General features: G+C 42.0%; 1 protein-coding gene across 1 annotated transcript in view; it reads left to right on the forward strand.

Moving 5' to 3' along the window:
* Positions 1 to 22500, forward strand: part of cped1 (cadherin-like and PC-esterase domain containing 1) — a 44085-nt gene that overhangs the window by 6248 nt on the left and 15337 nt on the right. Inside the window, exons 2-13 of the mRNA XM_030777264.1 lie at positions 16 to 187; positions 3283 to 3377; positions 4106 to 4187; positions 5751 to 5811; positions 5948 to 6104; positions 8054 to 8184; positions 9013 to 9085; positions 9835 to 10005; positions 10225 to 10329; positions 11190 to 11214; positions 12290 to 12476; positions 13258 to 13426. Of these exons, the coding sequence (XP_030633124.1) occupies positions 16 to 187; positions 3283 to 3377; positions 4106 to 4187; positions 5751 to 5811; positions 5948 to 6104; positions 8054 to 8184; positions 9013 to 9085; positions 9835 to 10005; positions 10225 to 10329; positions 11190 to 11214; positions 12290 to 12476; positions 13258 to 13426 (1428 nt within the window). The remainder of the gene's footprint in view (positions 1 to 15; positions 188 to 3282; positions 3378 to 4105; positions 4188 to 5750; positions 5812 to 5947; positions 6105 to 8053; positions 8185 to 9012; positions 9086 to 9834; positions 10006 to 10224; positions 10330 to 11189; positions 11215 to 12289; positions 12477 to 13257; positions 13427 to 22500) is intronic.

Below are 22500 nucleotides of genomic sequence, written 5' to 3' on the forward strand. Positions count from 1 at the left end.
CTCTCTCCCCCTCAGGTGCAGAGGTCCAAACAGAGTCATGCAGGTCGAGTGGTTGTGCTGACGGGTCAGCATGTCGCTACAGATACAGAGGTCCAGCTGTACCAGAGAGTTCTACAGCTGCAGGGTTACCATGTCGACCTGGCCCGCTATGCAGAGACTAGCTCCGCACTCCGGCAGGATAAGAAAAGTAAGGGAAAGATAGAGAAACAGAACAAACTTGTGCTGGAACAACAACTTCTTTTGGCCCGGAGTACGAAGCAGGAATGCATAAACAGAGACGAGAGGACGCTGAAGATAAATGAATGCATGCATACATAAAAATCAGGTCAGACTAGAATGGTCTTACTCATAGGTTCACATACGCTCAAGCAAGATCAAAGACGGAAGGCATAATTGGGTTATTCACTTTCAGCTGATCACCTCTCACTCAAACACACACACATAGCAGCAGAAACTGTGTAATTAGGAATGTTGTGTTGTGACAGTGTCTGGATTTGTGGTCAGTAGAGCAGTGAGACATAGGTAGTGCTGTGGTAATCTGGTTGGAGGGTGAGAGGGGCGTACGGCTGTGAGGGGCTGGGGGGTATGGGGGGTGTTCAGCTGGACAGGTGGATGAGTGTCTAGTTAAAAATCCTGCTGTCTTTAACTACTGCTGCTTTAACTTCTCTAGGGTCACTAGCCCTGAGTGCAGAGAGCTCATTGTAACAGCGTGTTAAAGTCACATTGGAAAATATGCTGTCTTTATATGTCCTGCAAGATGACTGAACAGCTGAAGAAAATGACTAATGGGACCCCTTTAAGACACTTCATCAAGCAATCAAGTGTGTATTCAGTAATAATAGTAGAGAGGTGCCCTTTTCTGGTGTATCTTTATGGTTTGTCAGAGGTTATATATTCTTGTTTCTTTGAGTTGGGATTACTAGCACTTCTTGTCTCAATGTCTGGAGATATTTATTTAAAAAGTAGTTAGTAAGAGCTAGTTTGAGTTGTTTCACTTATAAACTGGGCTAGTATGATGACAGAGATTCTCTCTCTCTCTCTCTCTCTCTCTCTCTCTGTCTGTATGTGTGTGTGTGTGTGTGTGTGAGTGTGTGTTTTTGCTAATGCATGGGGCAGGTGTCTGTTTAGCGTGAAGACAAGAACAGGTTGTAAGCAGTTGTTTGTCAGTGAGAGTGACAAGCGAGCCTGCTGACCACAGGCTACCCAGATCAAAGTCTTTCACCGCTCATCAGACATACAGAGGTCACCATAAAACTAAGTCAAGCAGAGGTGGTGGTGGTGGTGGTGGTGTGTGTGTGTGTGTGTGTGTGTGTGTGTGTGTGTTTGGGGGGGGGGTTAAGCCATATAGCAGAACATTCCATTTCAGCTGTAAAACTAAAATTAAAAAGGATCTGACAGTGACTTACACTCTTCTTCAATGGTCTTATGACCTCTGTGTCTGCTGTTAAGTCAACAGCTCAAGGTTCAACAGCCATTATCCAAAAGACCGATTATGGTTGACACTGTAAAATTAGTGCTGTTCTCTGCCAAATAAAACTGTATGAGGAGAAACAGATTTGGTCACCACTGTTTGTGTAATCATTTTTATGGATCAACACTAATATATGTACAGTAATACAAATGGCTAAAGTGGAACACTGCACAGATAATGGTGTTTTACATGAGGTGCTTATGATCAGAGGAGAGAACTGTCAACTGAAATACTGAGGACCCAGTCAGCCCTGTGTGAGTGTGTGTGTGTGTGTATATTTGCATGCGTGTGGCCATTGGTAAAGTGCCTACCGCAGCGCTATAATATAAACAGAGCTGAAGTGTTTGGTGTAGAGAGAGACATTAGTTGACACAGCAGGGTGATAATGGGATGCTGTTGCAACAGCAAAGACACTTATTAAGTAACAGAATGTTTTAGTCTAGAGAGGGATGCTACCGTGACAGTAACATCTATGACTCTCTGTTCTATGAACTGCTGATATCCTCTCTGGAGTTTGTATTGTTTGGAACAAGCATGTCACCGTGTGATTGTGGCTTCAAAGGTATTTGAATTGTTTTATGAACAATTTTGGAATATAATAATAGATCCTTCATCCTGAAGCTGATGTACTGTTCTGATAATCTCTGGGTAGCCATGCAGAATGGCACATTAACCTTCCTCTGATGACCCTGGGTATGAAACAGGACTTCCTGCCATTCACAGCAGCACGACATATGAACTCATGCATCAGAGCTGAGCTCCACAAACACTAGCACTCTTTCTAAAGCCATGCTGATGGCTGCAATAGCTACCAGATGTTTCTCTTTTAAAAAAAAAGCTCTGTCTCCGTTCACACACACACACGCATGCACGCACGCACGCACGCACACACACACACACACACATTCTCTCTCATTCTCTCATTCTTTCTTTTTACCAGGCTCTCTCTTTAAAACTTGGGCATGGGATGCACACAGATGGTTATGTGTTGCATGAGTAGGGGCATTTTCATGTGATAAATGCATTTGACACACTAATGCACAGGCTCAATAATCTGTCCAATAAGAGATGTTGCTCTGAGGTCATGCTCAAGCTGTTTATGATTGGCTGACTGGCTATGGCTTTCATCTAGTGTAAGATAATTGGGTGGGATCTGGTCTCTTGGTTTTTTTCAGTTTGGGGGAATTTGGATGGGGGTGGGTGTGTGTGTGTGGGGGGGGGGGGGGGTGTTGGTGATTGTGTTTGTGATCCAGAGTGAGGTTCTTAAACTGAAACCTTTGAAGTCTTCAGCTCAATAATGAACTGCTCCTCCTTTCCACATGTTTAATCTTCACATACCCGTGCTTTAATAATTGGCCAAATAAAGCTTTTCAACTTAAAAGGAAATAAAGTCTTTTAAAAGAACAGTTAAAGAAACGCCCTGTGTTCATCCAGGCCCCCCTCTCTCTGTTTCATGTAATGCACTCTATTTAGTGTGTATTTTAAGCTGTCTTCCATCTCTGATACAGTCATGTTTTCCTAAAATAGGTTTTCCGTCATCTTCAGTGACATGCAGAAAGTAGACCACACTCTTGTCTTGTGTAAATATAGGTTCAGGCCTGATCCAAAAGCTCTTCTGCTTTACACATTTCTAATGGCTTCAAAACAGGCCATGCTCTGTTCATCATCACTCAGCACAGACTACGACAACTGGGTCTTTATGCTGTAAATAATTATGTTTTTATCTCCTCTCCCTCACCCCCCTGCCCCATCTCTCTTTCTTACTTACTTTTTTCTCCTCTTTTTTTTTCTTCTGTTGTTTCCTTACAAAGACGGCGGTGGATGGACCCTCCTAATATGTCTGAAAGGGTCAGAGAAAAGTTGCCTTAGAAAGATCAGGTTTTCTCATCTAAAGCCCAACCAAAGGGTGAGTCTGCTCTGTCCTGTCCTCCTGGATGTGAATATTTCTCTAAGCCTTTGTGGAGCACCAAGAGAGTGGTGTAATCTCTAAATAGCAAATCCCCGACCTTCCTCGCAGCGGCTTGTACGGATGTTAAATTAGATCTATCCAAGAGATTCTGCCAAAAAATATTTACAGAACCTAATCTTCTGACAGACGAGCACACACACACTGCAAGGAAAACATTCCAAAGGCCTCAGATCTAAGTTTGCTATCCCAAAAATGTACATCAGCAGCATTCACTTCAAAATGGTCCCTAAGTGTTAACCATTTAACCCCCAAAAAAACCGGTCTAACTCATTCACTTGTTACTTTTGCCCACAGCTCCACACATTCCGTAACCCAAATAATTTCAGTTATTGTCCAGATAATCAGAACCTCCATGTAAAATTGACTCTCAGACATCTATCACTATAACAACAAACTTAACAGACCTTTCCATTGTGTCATTAGCACTTAGGATCACTTGAAAACAGAAGGAGGCACAGTGTATCTTGTCCTGTGTGTGTCTTGTGTAGTGTGTATCTTGTGTGGTGTGTGTCTTGTCCAGAGTATTTTGTGCCTACCATTATCCCTGAAAGACTGTTTTTAGAGAGAATAATAAGAGACTAACGGAAGGTCAGCACAAGGCTTGGTTTTCTCCTCGGTCTTGACCTTTGATTTTTTTAACTCACTGAAGTCAAATCTTTCTTCAGGTCAACATCATACCAAGGCTTGTTGAAGCGTTTCAGGTTACGGATGGAGTATGCCACTTTCTCAAAGACGAGAGATTATCAGGTGGGTTTTGTGATGCTCACGTGTGTGGCCAAGATGAATTTCTACCGCATTTCAAATATCCCCCTTACCAATTAAAAGGTAACTTTTTATTGGTAAAGGGGATTGATATCTAATAGCAGAATAAATGGATGGTTGAATGGGGTGAATGGCTTTCTGGTTCAATCTTACTCCAATTTGACCTCTTTTTGCTCACGAATTGAATAAATGTACCACAGAGTTAACAACTGCACTGACTTTTCCCACTCTCTGTAATAAGATACAGAGGTTAAGGTCCTGAGTGATGTACACAGAGATTTAGTGCACCATACAACTGTTCATGAAGCTAAATTCATACTGGAAATACCATGTAATCACACTATAATAACTAGCTTTGTGCAAATCATAATGCCAACCAAAATTTCTCCTTTCTCATGTCGTACAGCTGGAGTGAAAGGACATCAGAAAAAAAAGCATTCAATGAAGCTCTTTGAGGGAGACACTGCGATTACCTTTTGGCTATTCAAACCAATTATATTCATCACTACTGAGTCATTTAGCAGAATGACGATAATAACCCTCTATTTTTGTGGCAGTCAAATAATGATTGATTTTTCCTCCCATTCTCTGTTAATATGTAACGGTCTTGCTCTTATAAAGAGTGTTATTGTCTGCTACTCTGTAATAATATTATCTTCTTTTGGCTCTGTGCCTACATAAATGTTGACGGCAGTTATGTCCCAGTGCTTCTGAGAATTTCTTGTCCCCTTCGTAATGACCTGCTTACCTTTGACAGAGCCAACAGGCAGCAGACAGGTCTAACACAGGATGTCTGCCTACTTCACTGAACAAAATATGGAGGCAAAAAAAAAAACACAGTTATGGACATATTTGCCATATTTTCCACTGTGTGTTTCAGCAGCACAAAGCTTTTCATCAAGTCTCTGTTTTTTTTTTGTTTGTTTTTTTTCCTGGAGGTAGCCCTAATCTCAGTAGAGTTTGGTGTGACTGGCTGTATTCATAAGATTGTGTTGGAGAGTGCTCGAGCTGAAGAGAGTGTTGAGTGCGTGTGTGGTCGGAGTTGAGTGAGCTCGTGTGAGATGTTTTCGCTGACTGTTTTTCCATGACTGGAGTTTGGAGAGACATTTTCATTAGCAGTGCACTGCTAGAGAATCACGCTCAGTCACAGGCTTTGCTGAGTAAGTCAAACTGTTGCATAACTGTACAAGGCTCCACTTATGGAGACAGATAGAATTTGACCAACGCTGTCAAAATGATGCAAAAACTCTCTGTGATGTATAAAGATGGGCACACCTTGTACTATCAAAGGCGTTTCATGGTCTAGAAAAACTTAAGACACCTGGAACTTTTTTTCCCCCAACTTTTCAGCCACTGACACTTAGATAAATATTTTCGTGCAGTTCCAAATGTCCCTGTGGAAAGTATTGCAGTAGGTCTTTCCTGCCTGTGAAACATATGGCAGTGTCCAGATGGTAGCAGGATGTGAACTGTACTGGAATATCAGTCCTGCACACAGGGATATGAGTTTGGCTGAACTCATTCTCAATATGTTATGTTTCATTGCAGGATTGACATTACCCATAATTCCATCTGCCTGTGGACCCTCTGGAGCTCCTAGGGGTGACTGGTTAGTCATTTCACAGAGGAAACATTTTTAGTAGAAAAAAAAATTGACAGTTTGTCGCTTTAATATTTCACATTTCTTTGCTTCCTGTTTTTTTTCGTTCTTTTTTTTTTGTTGTTGGCGTTATTTGTCACTTTAGGAGACTGGACGTCCCCTCTGACTCTTCAGTGAAGCAGGTCCCTGTTTCCATGGTGAATGTTTATGTCCTGGTTTCCTCGGCAACACCCCTCACAGCCTTTTTTCATCAGACTGGCTTGGTTAAATCCCACCTGGACAATACCAGTCATGCAGTTAAGGTAAAATACCATCAGCTCACTCACTAAAATACCATCAGTAAAACACACCTGTACTAACAGACATAGTGGCATCTATTGCAGATCAACAGCAATAGTTATATCCTTGTTATAGCAAAGAGCAAAGCATAAAATGAGTGCTTGTCACCCGCGGCTCATATGTGATGGTTATTCACTCCAGGATATCAATCAGTTCAACAGAACACTTAAAAGGGTATTGTGTTCCACCTCTGACGCAGATGTGTATTTTTGCCATGCTTGTCATTTGATGAGCTGATGTTTAAATGGCTCTCACTCCTTCCTAGATTACAAAGTGTTTCTATTTCTATATGTACAAGAGTTCATTATACTTTACGGAGAGAGTGAGATAGAGGTAGAAATAGATAGAGAGAGAGAGAGAGAGAGAGAGAGAGAAAGACAGAGAGAGAGAGAGTGAGAGAGAGAGTGAGTATGTAGCGTGACATTTCAATAAAGCTAAAATTAAGAGGGGGCTGACTGTAACAATGATTTGGCCCCTAATTCAAGCATCCCATGATGTCTACTTTTAAGTCAACAGTTACATTTTGAGCTGCCATTAGCCAAATGAGTGATCATTATAGAAAATGATATAATATTTGCTCCAGTCTTTGTGGAATAACACTGTGTGATGAGAAATAGATCATTTTCTACATGTGTAATATCTCGTCATCACTGTCATGGGAAACACATAGAGAGGAGCACTACACAGATAACTGTGGTTACACTGCTCAAGTGCTTATGGTCAGAGAAAAAAACCTCTGAAAAGTTTGCTTTTTAGACCTGAACTACTGAGGACACTGTCAGCCTTGTGTGTGTGTGCGTGCGTGTGTGTGTGTGTGTGTGTGTGTGTGTGTGTGTGTGTGTGTGTGTACATGCCTGCACACTCACACAATATACACTGACAACAAATGAGTTTGAAATGGTACCAAAAACAGGCTTAGTGAGTGGTCACAGGATAAATGTAGATTTTCTAGAGGAATGAGCACATATTCAGCAAATTTACTGAAGAGAGAAAAGCATGTCAACAAGTTTTCTCATGATATCTTGTTTGTGTGCTTGCCAGTGTGCGTGTAGGTTTTTTTCTGTGTGTATGTGGGTGTTTGTACGTTATTTTGTTGTTAGTATGGCTGTGATCTAGGATCCCTGTGGGAAAACAATGCACAAAGAATGCATCTCATCTCCATCTCATTTCCTCCTGACAAACACACTCACATCACTCCCCAGTGACTGCTCCCTGTCATTACACTTTGACCTGTGTGACCCTCACTTTCATACTCCATAGTGTAGCAGCCATCAAACAGACTGGTAAACTATGCTTAAAACTGCCAGATAGGTCAATGATAAATTGATCTTTTTGACTCTCTGATTGGTTCATTTCTTGGTTCATGACGCTTGTTTTGGTACATACGATGTTAAAATATGGCTGGTGGATTAGTATACTCAGCTGTCAGTTGAACTGATTTGACCATCTGCTGGAGAACTCTGATGAAGCATTTGTGTTAATGTGAGCTGGAGCTCTCTCTGGGCTCCGCTCACTGCTGGCTACAGCCAGAGACTGCACATGCTTTGGATCTAACAGGACTCATAATTTATGCACAGCATCTCTCTCTCTCTCTCTCTCTCTCTCACTCTCTCTCTCTCTCTCTCTCTCTATTTATCTATCCATATCTCCCTATCTCTATATCTCTCACTAGCTTTCTCTCTCTTTCTATCTCTCACTCTGTTTGTGTGCGTGTGTGTGCTTGAGTGCATGTTTTAAAGGTCATGAGGTCTTATCAACATATTCATCTAATCTCAGTGAAGTCTGGTCTAAGTGGATTGTGTAAATGAAATGTCATTCCTGTGATGACTGTCTATTGTTTATTTTTGATAAAAAAAAAGGCATTTTTCCATCTCTCTCTCTCTCGCTCTCTCTCTCTCTGTCTCTGTCTCAGCTCCAGGTGTTCTTTCAAGAGAAGCTGGGTCCTGTGTCTTCTGTGCGAACCAGTGAACAGATGAAACAGGTCATCACAGAGGTCCTAATGGCTGCTTTACTAACCACTGAAGAGTCCAGCTCAGAGCCATGGTCAGTCTGCATCAAGTTGCTTCACACACACATACACACACGCCTGGCCAAAAAAACAGTCAGGCACTCTAATATTTCATTGGACCCCCTTTAGCCTTGATTACGGCATGTATTCGCCATGGCATTGTTTCGACAACCTTATGCAACGTCACAACATTTATTTCCGTCCAAAGAGTTGCATTAATTTTTGGCTGAGATCTTGTTGACAACTGGAGAGTTGAAGCACTCCGTTAAGTCTTCTCCAGCACATTTCAGTGGGGTTAAGGTCAGGACCAATTCATGTGTGAAAATGATTCCTCATGCTCCCTGAACCACTCTCTCACAATATGAGCTCGATGAATCTTGGCATTGTTGTCCTGGAATATGCCTGTGCCATCAGGGAAGAAAAAATCCATTGATAGGATAACCTGGTCATTCAGTACATTCAGGTACTCAGCTGACTTGCCACATAATGTCGCTGAGCCTGACCCTGACCAGTTGAAGCAACCCCAGGTCATAACACTGCCTCCAGAGGCTCCAAATCCAAACGGCAACTTTTTTTTTTGACAAACAGTCTATGTGTATCTATCTATCTATCTATCTATCTATCTATCTATCTATCTATCTATCTATCTATCTATCTATCTATCTATCTATATGTGTGTGTATATATATGTGTATATATATATATGTGTGTGTGTGTATGTATGTATGTATGTATGTGTGTGTGTGTATATATATATATATATATATATATATATATATATATATATGTGTTTAGAGAGAGAGAGAGAGAGAGAGAGAGAGAGAGAGAAAGAAAGAAAGTATATGTTTGTTTCTTTTTTGCAGGTGTCGCCTTTGTTTTCAGTTGCTGACTTTCACTCTGCACTTCAGTGCCTCGCTGCCCTCTGTAGTGACTAAGGTAAGATTACAGCTGCCTGTACTGTCTACAATACTGTCACTACGTCTTACAGCCATCTGAAACTGTCAAGTAATGGATGACCACAAGATGTCAGTATTTTCAAAATAAAAATATCTACAGGACCAAGGAAATCCCTAAATTGAAATGCATATGAGCTGAAATTTCAAAATTTTAAATTTTAAAATTAGAAATTCCTACAGTTCAGAATTTACATGAACAAATTCCTAAATTTGATGTTTTAAAAAATCTATGAGCCTTATTGTAATGAATTATAGATGTTTGATAATTGGCATTTTAGGTTTGTTTCTTTGTGAGAATGCTTTCTTTGTGAGTATCCTTGGGGATTCTCAAACACAAACACACAACTGTGGCTTCTGAATGATCAAAAGCAGATGGTTTGTTGCACAAAGAGCCCTTTCTGTTATACTAACCAACAGATTAACCTTAATTTACTATTTTGAATTCCAAACATGTTTAGCATTAGTTCTGACTGATTTCCCCCTGCCTTTATTCAGCAAGATATTTGAACTTTTCAATACCTGATTTTTTGCTGCCAGTGGCACCTTGGTTTTTGTCATTGTATTCCACATCCACCGAACTTCTTACTCATCAACCCCCACACCTCAACCTTTCCCCTCCCACAAAAACCATCACAGTGTTGGTATGGACATTAGGGGGCAGCATATATTCACACATTTACTCCTTATTGGCTCCTTTAGCAGTCTCCTCTCTCTCTGACTGGTTATCAGGTGCAGATGGGCTTACACTTTGAGGGTCTGCGGGATCCAGTCTTTGACGGACAGATCACCAAAGAGTTCATGCTGGAGGATGTGCTCAACTTCCTTCTCCCTCCGTCTCAGAGCGCTGTAGAGCAGGAGTCCCCGTCTCAGGACAGAGCCCAGAGAGAGGCTGCAGTCAGGGTAACACACTGGCTCTGGTTTAGTAGAAATAATGTAATGGATCAGAACAGTGTTAATCAATCATGCCCTTCCCAGCACTCCTTTCTTTCACCCTGAGGAGCACGAAGAAGAGATTTGCTCCTTTTTTCCCGGCTCAGAATTATCTCTTTTCTTTTGAGTTATGTTAGGTTAAGTTTTTTACTCAGAAAATGACACCTTTTTTTTCTTTTCTTCCTCCAGTATCATAGCTGTGAATCAACAAAAAGCCTTTGTATGCCACCAGATGAGATGCAACTGATGCTTCAGTTTCATCAGCAGCTTAAGAAGCCTGAGAATTTTGGATTGGTATATATTTCATTTATTCACATCATTAGCGTATGTGTCAGTTCTTCAAATGACCTGGAATCTATTTAATAACTGTACTGATGCCCTCGTTAAGAAAGAATTTTTTACTGTTCTCTTGTTTATTACAGCTGGATGTTTTAGGCTCTGTGATTATTCAATAAAGCCTCAGGGTCCAGTCTTTTGTATTACTGAATATTTCTTTATCTCCAATTGTGTGTGTTTGTGCATGCGTGTATGTATGTGTGTGTGTGTATGCGTGTGTGTGTGTGTGTGTGTGTGTGTTTAGCTCTATCCTGGAACATCTTATGGAAGCTCCTCACTCTTGCCTGTCCTATCCCAAATATTTCCGAGGACAAAGCATCCCAGAAAAGCAGTAGATCTCGCTGTCCTGCTCAAGCAACTCAGCTTCTACTACACACAGAGGAATCAAACCAAGAGGTAATATATACACACACATGCATACAGAAAGCCTGATGTCATGTTCAAATCCCTTCACTAATACATTTTGTTTAACAAAATTCTCTCCCCAGTACTTATGTTGCTTGGTAAGCTTTAGAAAGACCAGGAGTGGTTTTAGGGGGGGTAGTTATTCATTCTCTGTACTCCTCATGCTTGGTTATATTGAGTCAAAGTGTCTCCAGTGTACGAGGTCATTCTTAGGCCAAGGGCACTAAGAGAATACCACCAACAGTCAAACAATTTCTCTCTTTCTCTCTTTTTCTGTCTCTCTATTCCTCTGTCTCTGTCCCGCTCTCTCTCTCTCTCTCTTTCTCTCTCCCTCTCTCTCTCTTTCTCTGTTCCTCTGTCTCTCTGTCTCTCTGTCTCACTCTCTCCTTTTTCATGTAACTACATCCCCTTAGCCTTCCATGACCCCCAAAAAGAAAGGTAAAATGGATACAGATTATTTGCCCAGATTTTGGATAGAGACATTGAAATATATGTAAAGGAAATGGGTTTGTCAGATGGTTTGGGGGGTGAATCATATGTCTCTCTTCAGGCTTTGAAGAGGACTTATCTCTGTGGAGTCCTTTCAGGCTGTACATACATGCTGTGGTGAGCAGTCTGAGGAGGAGAGAGGAAGCTGTTCACTAGACTGAGCTGCATTGATCAGAGACTTGGCTTCACTAGTCTGTTTCAGGATTTGTTGTTGATATTATTGTAGTCTAACTGGAGTATGGGGGCTGAAGTTAATTCATCACATCTGTGGGGAGACAGGGAGGACACGTGGCATACACTGCACTGCTATTACACTCTAACAAACCAATGCCAACCTGTGTGTGTGTGTGTGTGTGTGTGTGTGTGTGTGTGTGTGTGTGTGTGTGTGTGTGTGTGTGTGAAAGAGAGGGAAATGGAGGAATGAGAGAACAATAGATATCAGCTTTTACTGTTACTGGGGTTTTTCATTGCCCTTTTGAGTGACTTCATGGTTTAAAATATGAGTGGAATGTTGAGATGCAGGCTTTTCCTCAGCTTGCCATGTAAGGACAGGCTGGATTAAATAACCATGTTGCTTCACGTGTTTCTATACTGTAGCATGGATGACCCAAAGACTCCTGGCCTTCTGAACTCCATGAAAGGTAATGAATAAATCCCTATCACAAAAAAACAGCCTCTCGTATTGGCTTACAGATACTTTACGATGTTGCCATTACTGGTCTCCATAAATTCTCTCGCTCTCTCTCTCTCTCTCTGTCTCTTTCTCTCTCTCGCTCGCTCGCTCTCCCTGCTATAGAACAGATTAGCAATAAATTCTGTTAGGTGAAATGGTGTAATGATAGTCAGGTAATTAACTGATTTACTGTAGCAAAAATGTTTCTGAAAAAGCGAGGTAGTTGACAATCCTTTTGTACCTGTCATAACCGTGTTATATCCCTGTTAGGACCCAGTAATAAACCACTTATATGCATTTAAGAATCATAATTACAAATAATAAACATGGTTATATCTCATTTGTCCTCAGATAGGTGTGTAGATCCCCATCTCAGACAGCTGTACACAGACCCAGCACTGGTTCTGACCCCGTTGTTTAACCCCTGGGTGAAAGAGTACCGTGCTGAAGTCCCCTTTGATGTAGTTACAATCCGGATCCGACCTGAACCGGTCAGTCCTCATTGTCACATCCATCTGGATGAGCAGAGGGGACCAAGGTAAGATCACAGCATTAAAAAGATATTCAGGCTGAATTCAGCACCACAAGGACAGCCCCGTTCATGAACTTAGGCTGACACGACTGTGTCTCTGTCTGTACTGTAGTGATATTAAAGTCATTGGTTATCATATAAAGACAGAAGAGTAATGCTCACAACTGCATGACACACACTATGTCATTCTGGTCTATAAGACACCCATACACACGCCCACACACACACATACACACACACACTGGGTTAAGAATGCTTTCTATTCTCATGCTTCTTCACTCCTTGAAGCCCCTGATCACAAAAAGGATGAAATGGAATTTAATCAGTGAATTTCTTCATTAATTTTCTCCTTCCATCACATCCTTCACATACATGATGTAACACCTGATTTCCTTGATTTTCTCAGGTCTTACTGTTCATGTTTGGTTGTATTTTTATGTTACAACACAGCAGTTTTGTGAATTACATAGAGTAGAGAGTAGATATCTGAATATTGTCTGTACCTTATTAACTGAAATCTCCCTCATTAACTGTCTATATCTCATGAGGAGAGTTTGTAGGATTTGAAGTCAGGGGCTTTTGCTTTGTAATGAAGATATAGAGGAGTAGTGGGGCAGTAGTGAAATATGAGTGTGTAGTTGTTTGCTGACCTAGTCACAGTTTGTAATTATTTTTGCTCTCCCTTTCATGAAGGAAACAGGGCTCAAAGTGAGTATGAGAGTGTGTGTGTGTGTGTGTGTGTGGCTCTTTGCTCACTGTTTCTCAGAACTTTTGCTGTTTTCCTCAGGATGGCAAACTATCCTGTTGGCCTAGGCAACAGCAGAATCAACATTCTGGTGATGGACGAGTCTGAGCCAGAGCCCGTCGTCATGACGATATACACTCTGCACATATTCCGGGAGAGCAGGCCCAGTCTGCCTATGTTTGACGACTATGTGATGTGTGGCTTTGTGCAGGTACGTTGGGAAGGCCTCTTTGCAGACCCTCTCCCTCTCTCTCCCTCTCTCACACACAAACACACACCCGCACGCACGCACACACACGCACACACATGCACACACACACACGCACGCACGCACCCACACACACACACACACACACACACACACACACACACACACACACACACACACCCTACTTTAAGTTCCCACCCACAGATATATGATCCTATAAGTAGTTCACTCCTATAAGTACAGGTACTGTCTCAGCCCAATATGCGCATGTTTCTTTCAGCACCTGTTCACAATCCCAGCCTGTTCACAATCTCCAGCCTCTCGACTCTAAGTTGACTTTGTGTGAGGGTCATGCTGAGCTGGATATGATCATGGTTAAAATCTGGCTCCACAAGAATCTTTGTGATTCCGCATTGTGATTGAGAAAAAGAGAAGTTTTAGTTTTACAAGCTGAGTGAACCTTTTGCCCAGAAAAAGCACATTTTAACAAGCAACATGTCCTTAGTCACACCACATTCAAAAAGCCTCTTCACAGTTTATGGTTTGAGGATGTTTTCAGTGTAGGGATGTGAGATTTTACTTTTCTGATTAGGAACAGTTGTGTGTGTGTATGTCTGTGTGTTTGCGCGTGTGCGTGTGCGTGTGCGTGTGCGTGTGTGTGGGTGTGTATGTGTACGTGCGTGCGCATGCATGTGCGCGCGTGCCTGTGTGTGAGTGTGTGAAAGCACATGTGCTCTCATTGGTTGGCGTTTGCATGATTACGAATACCGTGTGGAATTGAAGAAACAGTGGCAGATTTGGGACCAATGATCGGAAGCGCAGTTTCCCATGAATTCCATCTGTCTGGTGCTAAATTTGCACTTTCACACCTGAGCACTAGTTAGCTCACAGAAGGAGTGACCAAAGGGGTGTGGCCCTTCCCTGTGCCACCCACAGCTCTCTTCTGCTCTCTCAGACATTATCAGTAAATGATAGAACAATTGGCAGCTCAGGATTGAAAAAAAAAAAAGAATTTTCATAACAGATTAAGAGCACAGTGAAGAAACTATAAGGAACAGCCTTAAATTTAAACTTTGAACAGAGGCCAATGTTCTGGATTTTTCTCTGTATGTCGTTTTAATCTTGCTACACTGTTAAGATTTTAACCCTGTGAAACTCCTAGAGCGACCCCCAAATTGAATGACAAAGCTGCAGTACGATGGGAGTTTGATCCTGCGGTTTTCTTTAGCCTGCTGGTTCTCCAACAGGTTGTGGTCTGATAATAAACTTGGATGGATGTGCAGCGTGGAGTTGTGTGTCAGGCTTCAGGGAGTTCATGTGGGATGATACTGGCCTGCCATTCTGTTTACTGTGGTATTTGTCTCGCTGCATTCTTTCCATCAATCATCTCAATGCTTCTCAGAGTTCATATGAAAAATGAAGTGTTAGAGGAGGAGCAGAACAACGGAGTGCTGTACTCCAAGAAGTGTGATTCTGAGGATGCCTAAATTTTAGAATCAATAATTATTTAAGTGTTTGAGTTTATTCCCGTGAATAAACTCTAGAAGAAGATGCCTTATTTCCGTACAGAATGCTTCCAGCGTTTTGGTTGTTTGTATGTTTTTCTTTCTTTCTTTCTTTCTTTCTTTCTTTCTTTCTTTCTTTCTTTTTTTTATGCAAGCCATAAGCCACATTACTCTTGATGTTGGTGATGTTGAGGAAAAACCTTTGATGTCTGTTCTGCATCTGTTACCCACGATACAGTATGACAGCTTTACTTGCAGGTGGTCACTGACTTTGTGGACATCTGCACCGTTAATGTGGACAACAACACAGCTGCTGTTGCACATGGAGTTCATATTAGCAGACAACACACACACACACGCACACACACACGCACAAGTACGCTCTTTATCCCTTTAGAGACATTTAAATTAACTGAGCTGAATCAGGACCATTGAGTGTTAATTTACCATGTGTGACTGGAATGCCAGGTATGTTGTGTGTGCGTGTGCGTGTGTGCATGCACGCCTGCACATTTACTTAAACATCCCTGTCTGTGAGAGCCATTATCTATGAATTTGCCTTCTTTCTTTTCAAAGTGCTTTTTACACTGGTATACCTCAGGAAATGCACTCTCTCAATGCATTAAAGTATTATGATTTAGTTTACCTCAGTATAAGTATTCACACACACACACTCTGTCCAGAGAAAAAAACTGTTTTTGAGTGAGGAAATGACAGAAATATGTTTAGTTGAAAAAGCAAACACAGAGAGAGAGAGAGAGGGAAGGGGGGGAGAGACCCTACTTTCTCTTTCATCCCAACCATTCTTTAGATATTCAGATTTCAGTGCAAGCTGATAGCACTGATCCCTGGTATTCAGACAGGTGGGTCACAGGGTGTCCATCAGGCTGTTCCATGTGGGATAACCATGCCTAACTCAGCCCATAACTGTGTTTGTGTATGTGTGTGTCTGTGTGTTTGTGTGAGTATTGGTCTCTAAACATCAATGCTTTTATTTATATATGTGTGAATAGCCATACAGTTATAGTTTTGTACTCCTTTTTTGATTTCACAATTCTGTTACTGTATGCTGATAAAGGAACTATATTTTTGTGCAATTAAATTGAATTTGACAGTGCCAGAGAACAAGAGATTGATAGGGATATAAGAATGTTTTGATGCCATTAACGGTAACCTTGTTGATCTCAAACAGATCATATTTTATTGTAGTGTTTCTCTAGTCATTAACCGACGACAGTAATGTCCCCCAGGGACCATGTTTGGATGCAGCCTTTAACCCACTTCCTGCTTTCTCTCTTCTCTCTTGTCCTCTTTCCTTCTCTGTCTGTTGAGTGTCTCTACTCTCATAACACTAATCTGTCTCTTCTGTTTTAAGTGCAGCTGTACTGGTGGAATTGTTTTCTTCTGAAAAGGTGCCAGAGAACAGGAAGAGAAGCCTAATATACTCTGAGGATGTCTTGTGTTGCTATCAAGAACATCTGACTTTAGTTTTTTTTTTTTTTTTTTTTTTTTTTCCCAGATTTCTTTATATCTGTCTCCATAGGCTTTAGCTTTATTGTCTTTCATGGCTCCATGCTGTAACTCTTAGGAGCAGATATGGCATCTTATCTCTCCTTCTCTCTCTCTGTTACTCTGTGCTTCTCTACTTCCCCGTCTCCATCTCTTTCTTTCTGTCTCTGCATCTATCTCTCGCGATCTCTCTCGTTCAATGGATGGAGGAGGGTGGCGGTTATGTGATGGGGGCTGGTGGGTAGCGGCCAGAGTAGAATCCCTCCAGCCGTTTCTGCGGCAACGGCGGACCGCAGAACTCCAAGAACGCGTCTCTGCCCCCTCTGCGGCGTGGCGCCAAGCGACTGGCTTTCGTTCAGGGAAAGATGTCACCAATCAGAAGTCAGGATTCCCATCAAGCGAACATGAAAGAAATAAATGCTTTGCTTGTTCCCAACATGAGACCGCTGGGATGTTGAAAATTTGAGGACCGATGTGTGTGTGTGTGTGTGCTGCGGTGGGAGACACAGACCGCCACCAAGATTGGACGTGCTTGAGGATAGCATCAGATCCATCCTTTCATTTAACATTCTTTCTTTCTTCTTTCTTCCGTCCCTCCTTTTTCTCTCTTGAGGAAGTGGTGGAGCTTCAGTGGGCTGAGAATCAGCCTCTTTGTCACGCCTTCTTTCGATAAATTGAAGGTGGTCTGTTCCCCCAATGACAGTGAATGGCAAACAAATGCATAACTCATATGTGCATGTCTGTGAGTAGATATCTGTGAAAATGAGCCAAGACAAGTTACATGTCTCCTGGGGACCAACACTGAAAGAACCACCGTTAGCTATTGATTTGAGTGAAGCCTTTGCAGTCTCTGACAGACAGATTGGTTCACAGGCGTCAAGACAAAGGTTTGAAGTGGTTATTGTTCTATCTCTACAGAGGCTAGACGGGCTCGCCATTAGGAAAGGCCTCAAATGGACATGCAATAGGTCCAGGTCTGTTTTCATAGGTGTGCACAAGAACAGAACCCCATGCGCTGTTGTAATAGTGTGTCACCTACAATGCTGTACAGGAGAAAAACATACTAATTACAAACATAATTGTTTGTTGCTTTTTCTCTTTTCTTAAAAGCTCATTTACAACAGAGGGAAAAAACTGGGAAAACACAACGAATAGACGACTACCGTAATGGACCAAGAGTTTCTATAATGCTTAATTAAAAAGAAAAAAAGAATCCTGTATTGGGTTGTAATTTTTCCTCTTTGAGTCTGACAGCCAGTCATGTTGCAGGGGCGGAGCCAGACCGAGTGATTGATGGGCCGCAGGGGTTCAGGGTTTGGCCCTGACTGCAGCATGCCTGCACGCTCCTGTGGAGAAACACTGTGAATAGCCACTCTGTTACAACCCAGCACAGCAGACTCTAACACTAAAGTCTGGCAGACACAAACAGTTCTCATACATCTATGCAAAAATGATGTCTGTCATCATTACACCTCAGTACACTTTCTGTTACCGACAGTCACCTTGTGTCACTGTCCTCCCCTCCTAGGAGTCAAAATCCTTCTTCTCAAAAGGTTCCGATCCAACATATGGTTGATGACAGAATCCTCTTCTGGAGGAAACTATTTTTTGGGTCTGAAGCCACAATGCGGTCTGAGGGACTTGAAGCTATTTTTCTGTGTGTGATGGGCGTTTTTCACGCTTGGAGTCGACATGCAGGCATAATGGAGGAGCCTGGTTTGTCTAGTCCAGCAAATTGTTTTCAGAGTGCAGCAGAAGACGCTCTAGAATTTTGTTCCTCCACAGACTTTCAAGCATCATCTGTCAATTGTGACAATCCAGTCATCTCACACACGCATGCGCACGCACACGCACACGCACACACACACACACACACACACACACACACACACACACCCGCACGCATACACATACATACACACACACACACACACATGAGCGCGCAGGCACACAAACACACATACACACACACACACACACACATTCGCGTGTTATCGTAGAAAGAAAGAAACATCATGCAGTCACTTGGGAACAGACTTGCACACTCATCTTTTTATTTCTCTTATTGTTTTCTTTCCCACTCTCACAGACTCACCCTCTCTCTCTCTCTCTCTCTCTCTCTCTCTCTCTTTCTCTTTCTCTCTCTCTCTCTCTTTCTCTCTCTCTCTCTCTCTCTCTCTCTCTCTCTCTCTCATTCTTTCACTCTCACACACTAATGTATGCAGAGAGAGATGTGGGAGACAGCAAGGGTGGCCCTAGGGGAAAACAATGCAAGAGACTTAATTCTTTCCAACTGTACTGTGTGTGAATTCCTCTGACTGGAGTCCCAGCACTCAAACACTGTAATCCCTGTTCTGCAGACTACTTTTCAGCACCCATCTTATACACACTTTCACACATATGCATGCATACATGAATACTCACACACCACACCCAGTCACACAACTGACTCACAACACGCTCTCATTTGTTCACTCCAGCACACGCATAAATCTACACACACATAACAGGACAGTAAGCTACCCACACACAGTCAGTCAGCATGCATACATACAATCACATGTGCTGAAAGACATATTCCCCTCCTTCCTCATGTGATACAGTGTTGTAGAAGCCATTCAGGGGAGGTAAGGTGGCAGCTACAGTAAGGTTGCATTGGAGCAGAATTCTTCTGAAGCCAGAGTGAGTGGACTTCTTCACGCTCATTACCCCCCCCCCACCCTTTCTCTCTCTCTCTCTCTCTCTCTCTCTCTCTCTCTCTCTCTCTCTCTCTCTCTCTCTCTCTCTCTGAGCATTTTCTCAGGAGAAGCTCTGTTTGTTATTAGATGATCAGCACCCCAATCAGAGCACTGGGGAGGCAAAGCTATCATCTCTTTTTCCTGACTCCTCCAAACATTACATTTGCATACGAGAACAGTCTGGAACCGCTATCAGGCGTAAACTGCTGCAGCTGACAGGCATCTTTCTGGAGCAGAGAGGCCTCTAGGTAGCCAGCCATCTGCCTGATTTGTCAGTGCCAGTGTCTGGAGTCACTCTTAGTCTAGTGACTTTGTTACACAACACTTTAGGCTGAGTGCTTTTGAAATTAAGAAAGGCAGTCTACTCAGTATCATTTCTTAATGGATTTTCAGATTCCTTTAATCTGATGTAACCTTTTTAATGCAGTGTGCAAATCTGCACACTCGCCAAGAAATCTGAGGAGTAGCAGTCTAGTATGAATGGACAGCATTTCTACAATGAAACTGGCACGCTTCTGTCATCTTTGACAAATGTCTGTTTTTAGGCTCAGTTTGCCAAATTCTCTGCGATAGGGAAAGATAAGGTGTTTTATTGTTTTCAGAAAAGGAAGGAACCGAGAAGCCATTTTCATTTCTTTACTTCATGGTCTCATTTAACACAACAGAAGTCTCTCACATTTACTTTTCATATCATTTACTAAAACACTGGATATCATTTGGATTATAGTCAGACCAGACTTTCACTTTTCAGTTAATCAGGTTAATGTCAGTGTGTGACAACTGATCTTGATCCTGTCTTCTTTATATTTTTGTCAAGTATGTCCACAGTTTTCCTTATGGTTGGCCTGCTGGTCAAAATGTAAATATAAAGCATGCATTTTATAGTTTTCCTGTTCTTGTTCACTGTGACCTGTTTAGCACTGGCTGCCTTTAAGCGTGACACTAACATGAGAATTGGCTCAGTTAACGACCAGCGAAATGAACACAACATTGTGGAAAAGATGACATTATATATACCACTAGCTTTTGGGGCACCCAAACCTCAGTGTTCCAAGTGGTTTTGAAATTTCTTTCCTCTGACATAAGAACCTTCTCTTAAACAGAGCTGGCAGCATTTAAATGAACACAATATAAACAGCTCTTTAAATACGCTTGGCAAGCTCTTGTACTGAAATGAATGAAGTTGAGGAAGTTTTTTTTTATATATACATACAGATTGTTTTGTGTTGACATCCATACGAACAAAGAAATAAACAAGCACGTACGCTTTTACAAGATTCATATTATTTCTCCCTAAATATCACTAAAATCGCCTGGACTATTCACCACAAACGGCTATTTCATCTGTTTTCTCCATCTGCTTTTCTCTCATCCCTCGTTCCTTTTGTCCTCTCATTGCTCCATGGGTCAGTGAGAGTAGGGACAGGTCCCGTCCCAGGCTCTGTGAGATGGGGTGGGCTGTAGGACTGCCATGGCCCCTCAAAACATAGAGCTCATTCAACTCAGCTCTCTTTGAAGTGCTATCATGTGTCTCACTGGAGTGATTGCAGTAGCATTCATCTGCTATCTGTTAGCTACCTGATTGCTGGAGCACTTTTATTAACATTAAGTGGTTTGGTATATGTAAAACTATTGTCAGCAATCTACCCACATTGCTCTGTTTCCAAAACACACAGAGACACATACAGCCATACAGATGTAGTGTTAACCGCTGAAATAAAAGAAAGATTTGAGCAAATGGGAGATTGAAAATGTGTTGCTTCCACAGAGGTTCCTGGTATGTAAGCTAATTAAACAGTTGATATCCTGTCAGGTTAATGCTTGGAAGCCCAACAGATCTTAGTGACACTGAAAGAAGCACGATTGTTGTGAAACATTTGTTAGGATTTGCTGGTGTTTTACAGGGAGCAGTGGCTAAGGTGATGTTGATATAGAAGTTTGAGGAAAGAATATGATTAGGTAGGGTCCTCTGTGGTCAAACTACATACTCACATGTGATTTCAGTGTGTTGGCTCATGAACCAAGACAAACTAGATGATGCAAATCTGATTCACATGGTTGCAAAGATCATATCTGCATGAAGAGATTTTCAACAAGAGCGGTCAGTTGAGAACCACCACAGACAAAACCTCAGATGATGAAATTATTCATGGAAAGCTCCTCTCTCACTGCTCTTCTTTACAGTCAGGTTCCAGAGTCGTGTAGAACCCAGGCCAAGGAGCACTGAGGATATTCTGATATCTCCTGAGGCCATATGAAGACTAAATTAATACTTATTTTGAGATTTAGCTCAAGCTGCATAATGTAAATTCACATATACATATACATACACATACAAATACACATGCACATGCACATATGCGCAATATGTATATTGCCTGCTCTCTTACACTGAAGAGACTCTTTCTGTTATGCATGTTTGTGCGTCATCCACAGCACCACGCTATTAGAAATGCATTTACCCAATAGACACATTCATGTGCCTGGGCTCTAATGGAGCACTCCTGCAGCTGTAAAGCACAGTGGAGTGTGAGATGTAAAAACCCACCAGGCCGAGACAGCAGAGCATAGTGTCAAACCTGCTCCTTTCTGTACCCTCACATCTCTCGCATCTCTCTCTGTCCGTCTGTAATCTCTGTGTCGACGCTTAACCCTCAGAGACCGCTACAGGTGGATTGCAGTTTTACTCTTAAGAGTCGTTGTGTACAGGGACGTCATGATGGATGGGCATTGCCGTGGTTTTCTGCCATTTCTAACTTAATAAAGCTGTTTTTACAGTTGTACAGTGAAATGCTCCAAATCATGCTTGAGTTCTGCTGTACTTGTTCTGAGTACATATACTCTGAACTAGAAACAGAGGAAACAGAGATAAAGAAAGATCTTTTTTGTTGATTGACAGTTCTTCTTATAAGTTGTCATGATTGCCCTCTTGGAATAAGGTCAAGGACCATTTTTGTTCCCCCAACTCAAGCAGGGTTTTTTTTTTTTTTTGTGGCAGTGGGAACACATAGCCTCAATTGATTTCCCCCATAGCATTTATTCTCCCACCCAATCTTGGTCTTCATGGCAACAGGGAGGGAAGTGCCCTTTTTCTTTGTGTTGTTAGAAAGGTTTAATTGGTCCAATCTGCAGTGGGAGCAGCTTTTGAAGTGTTGCAGCTGTTGATTCTGTGGCAACCAGAGAAAATTGCTCCTGTTCTAGACACTGTGATCTGACACTCCTTTGGGAGCACAAATGCCACTTCTGTCAACATGCCAGTCCTAGTGTGCTTCAAAGTGCCTCTGATAATGACCGACTTTACACACTTAATTAACGGCGTGATCAG

This window comes from Chanos chanos, chromosome 1 (assembly GCF_902362185.1).
Source record: "Chanos chanos chromosome 1, fChaCha1.1, whole genome shotgun sequence".
Taxonomy (NCBI): Eukaryota; Metazoa; Chordata; class Actinopteri; order Gonorynchiformes; family Chanidae; genus Chanos; species Chanos chanos.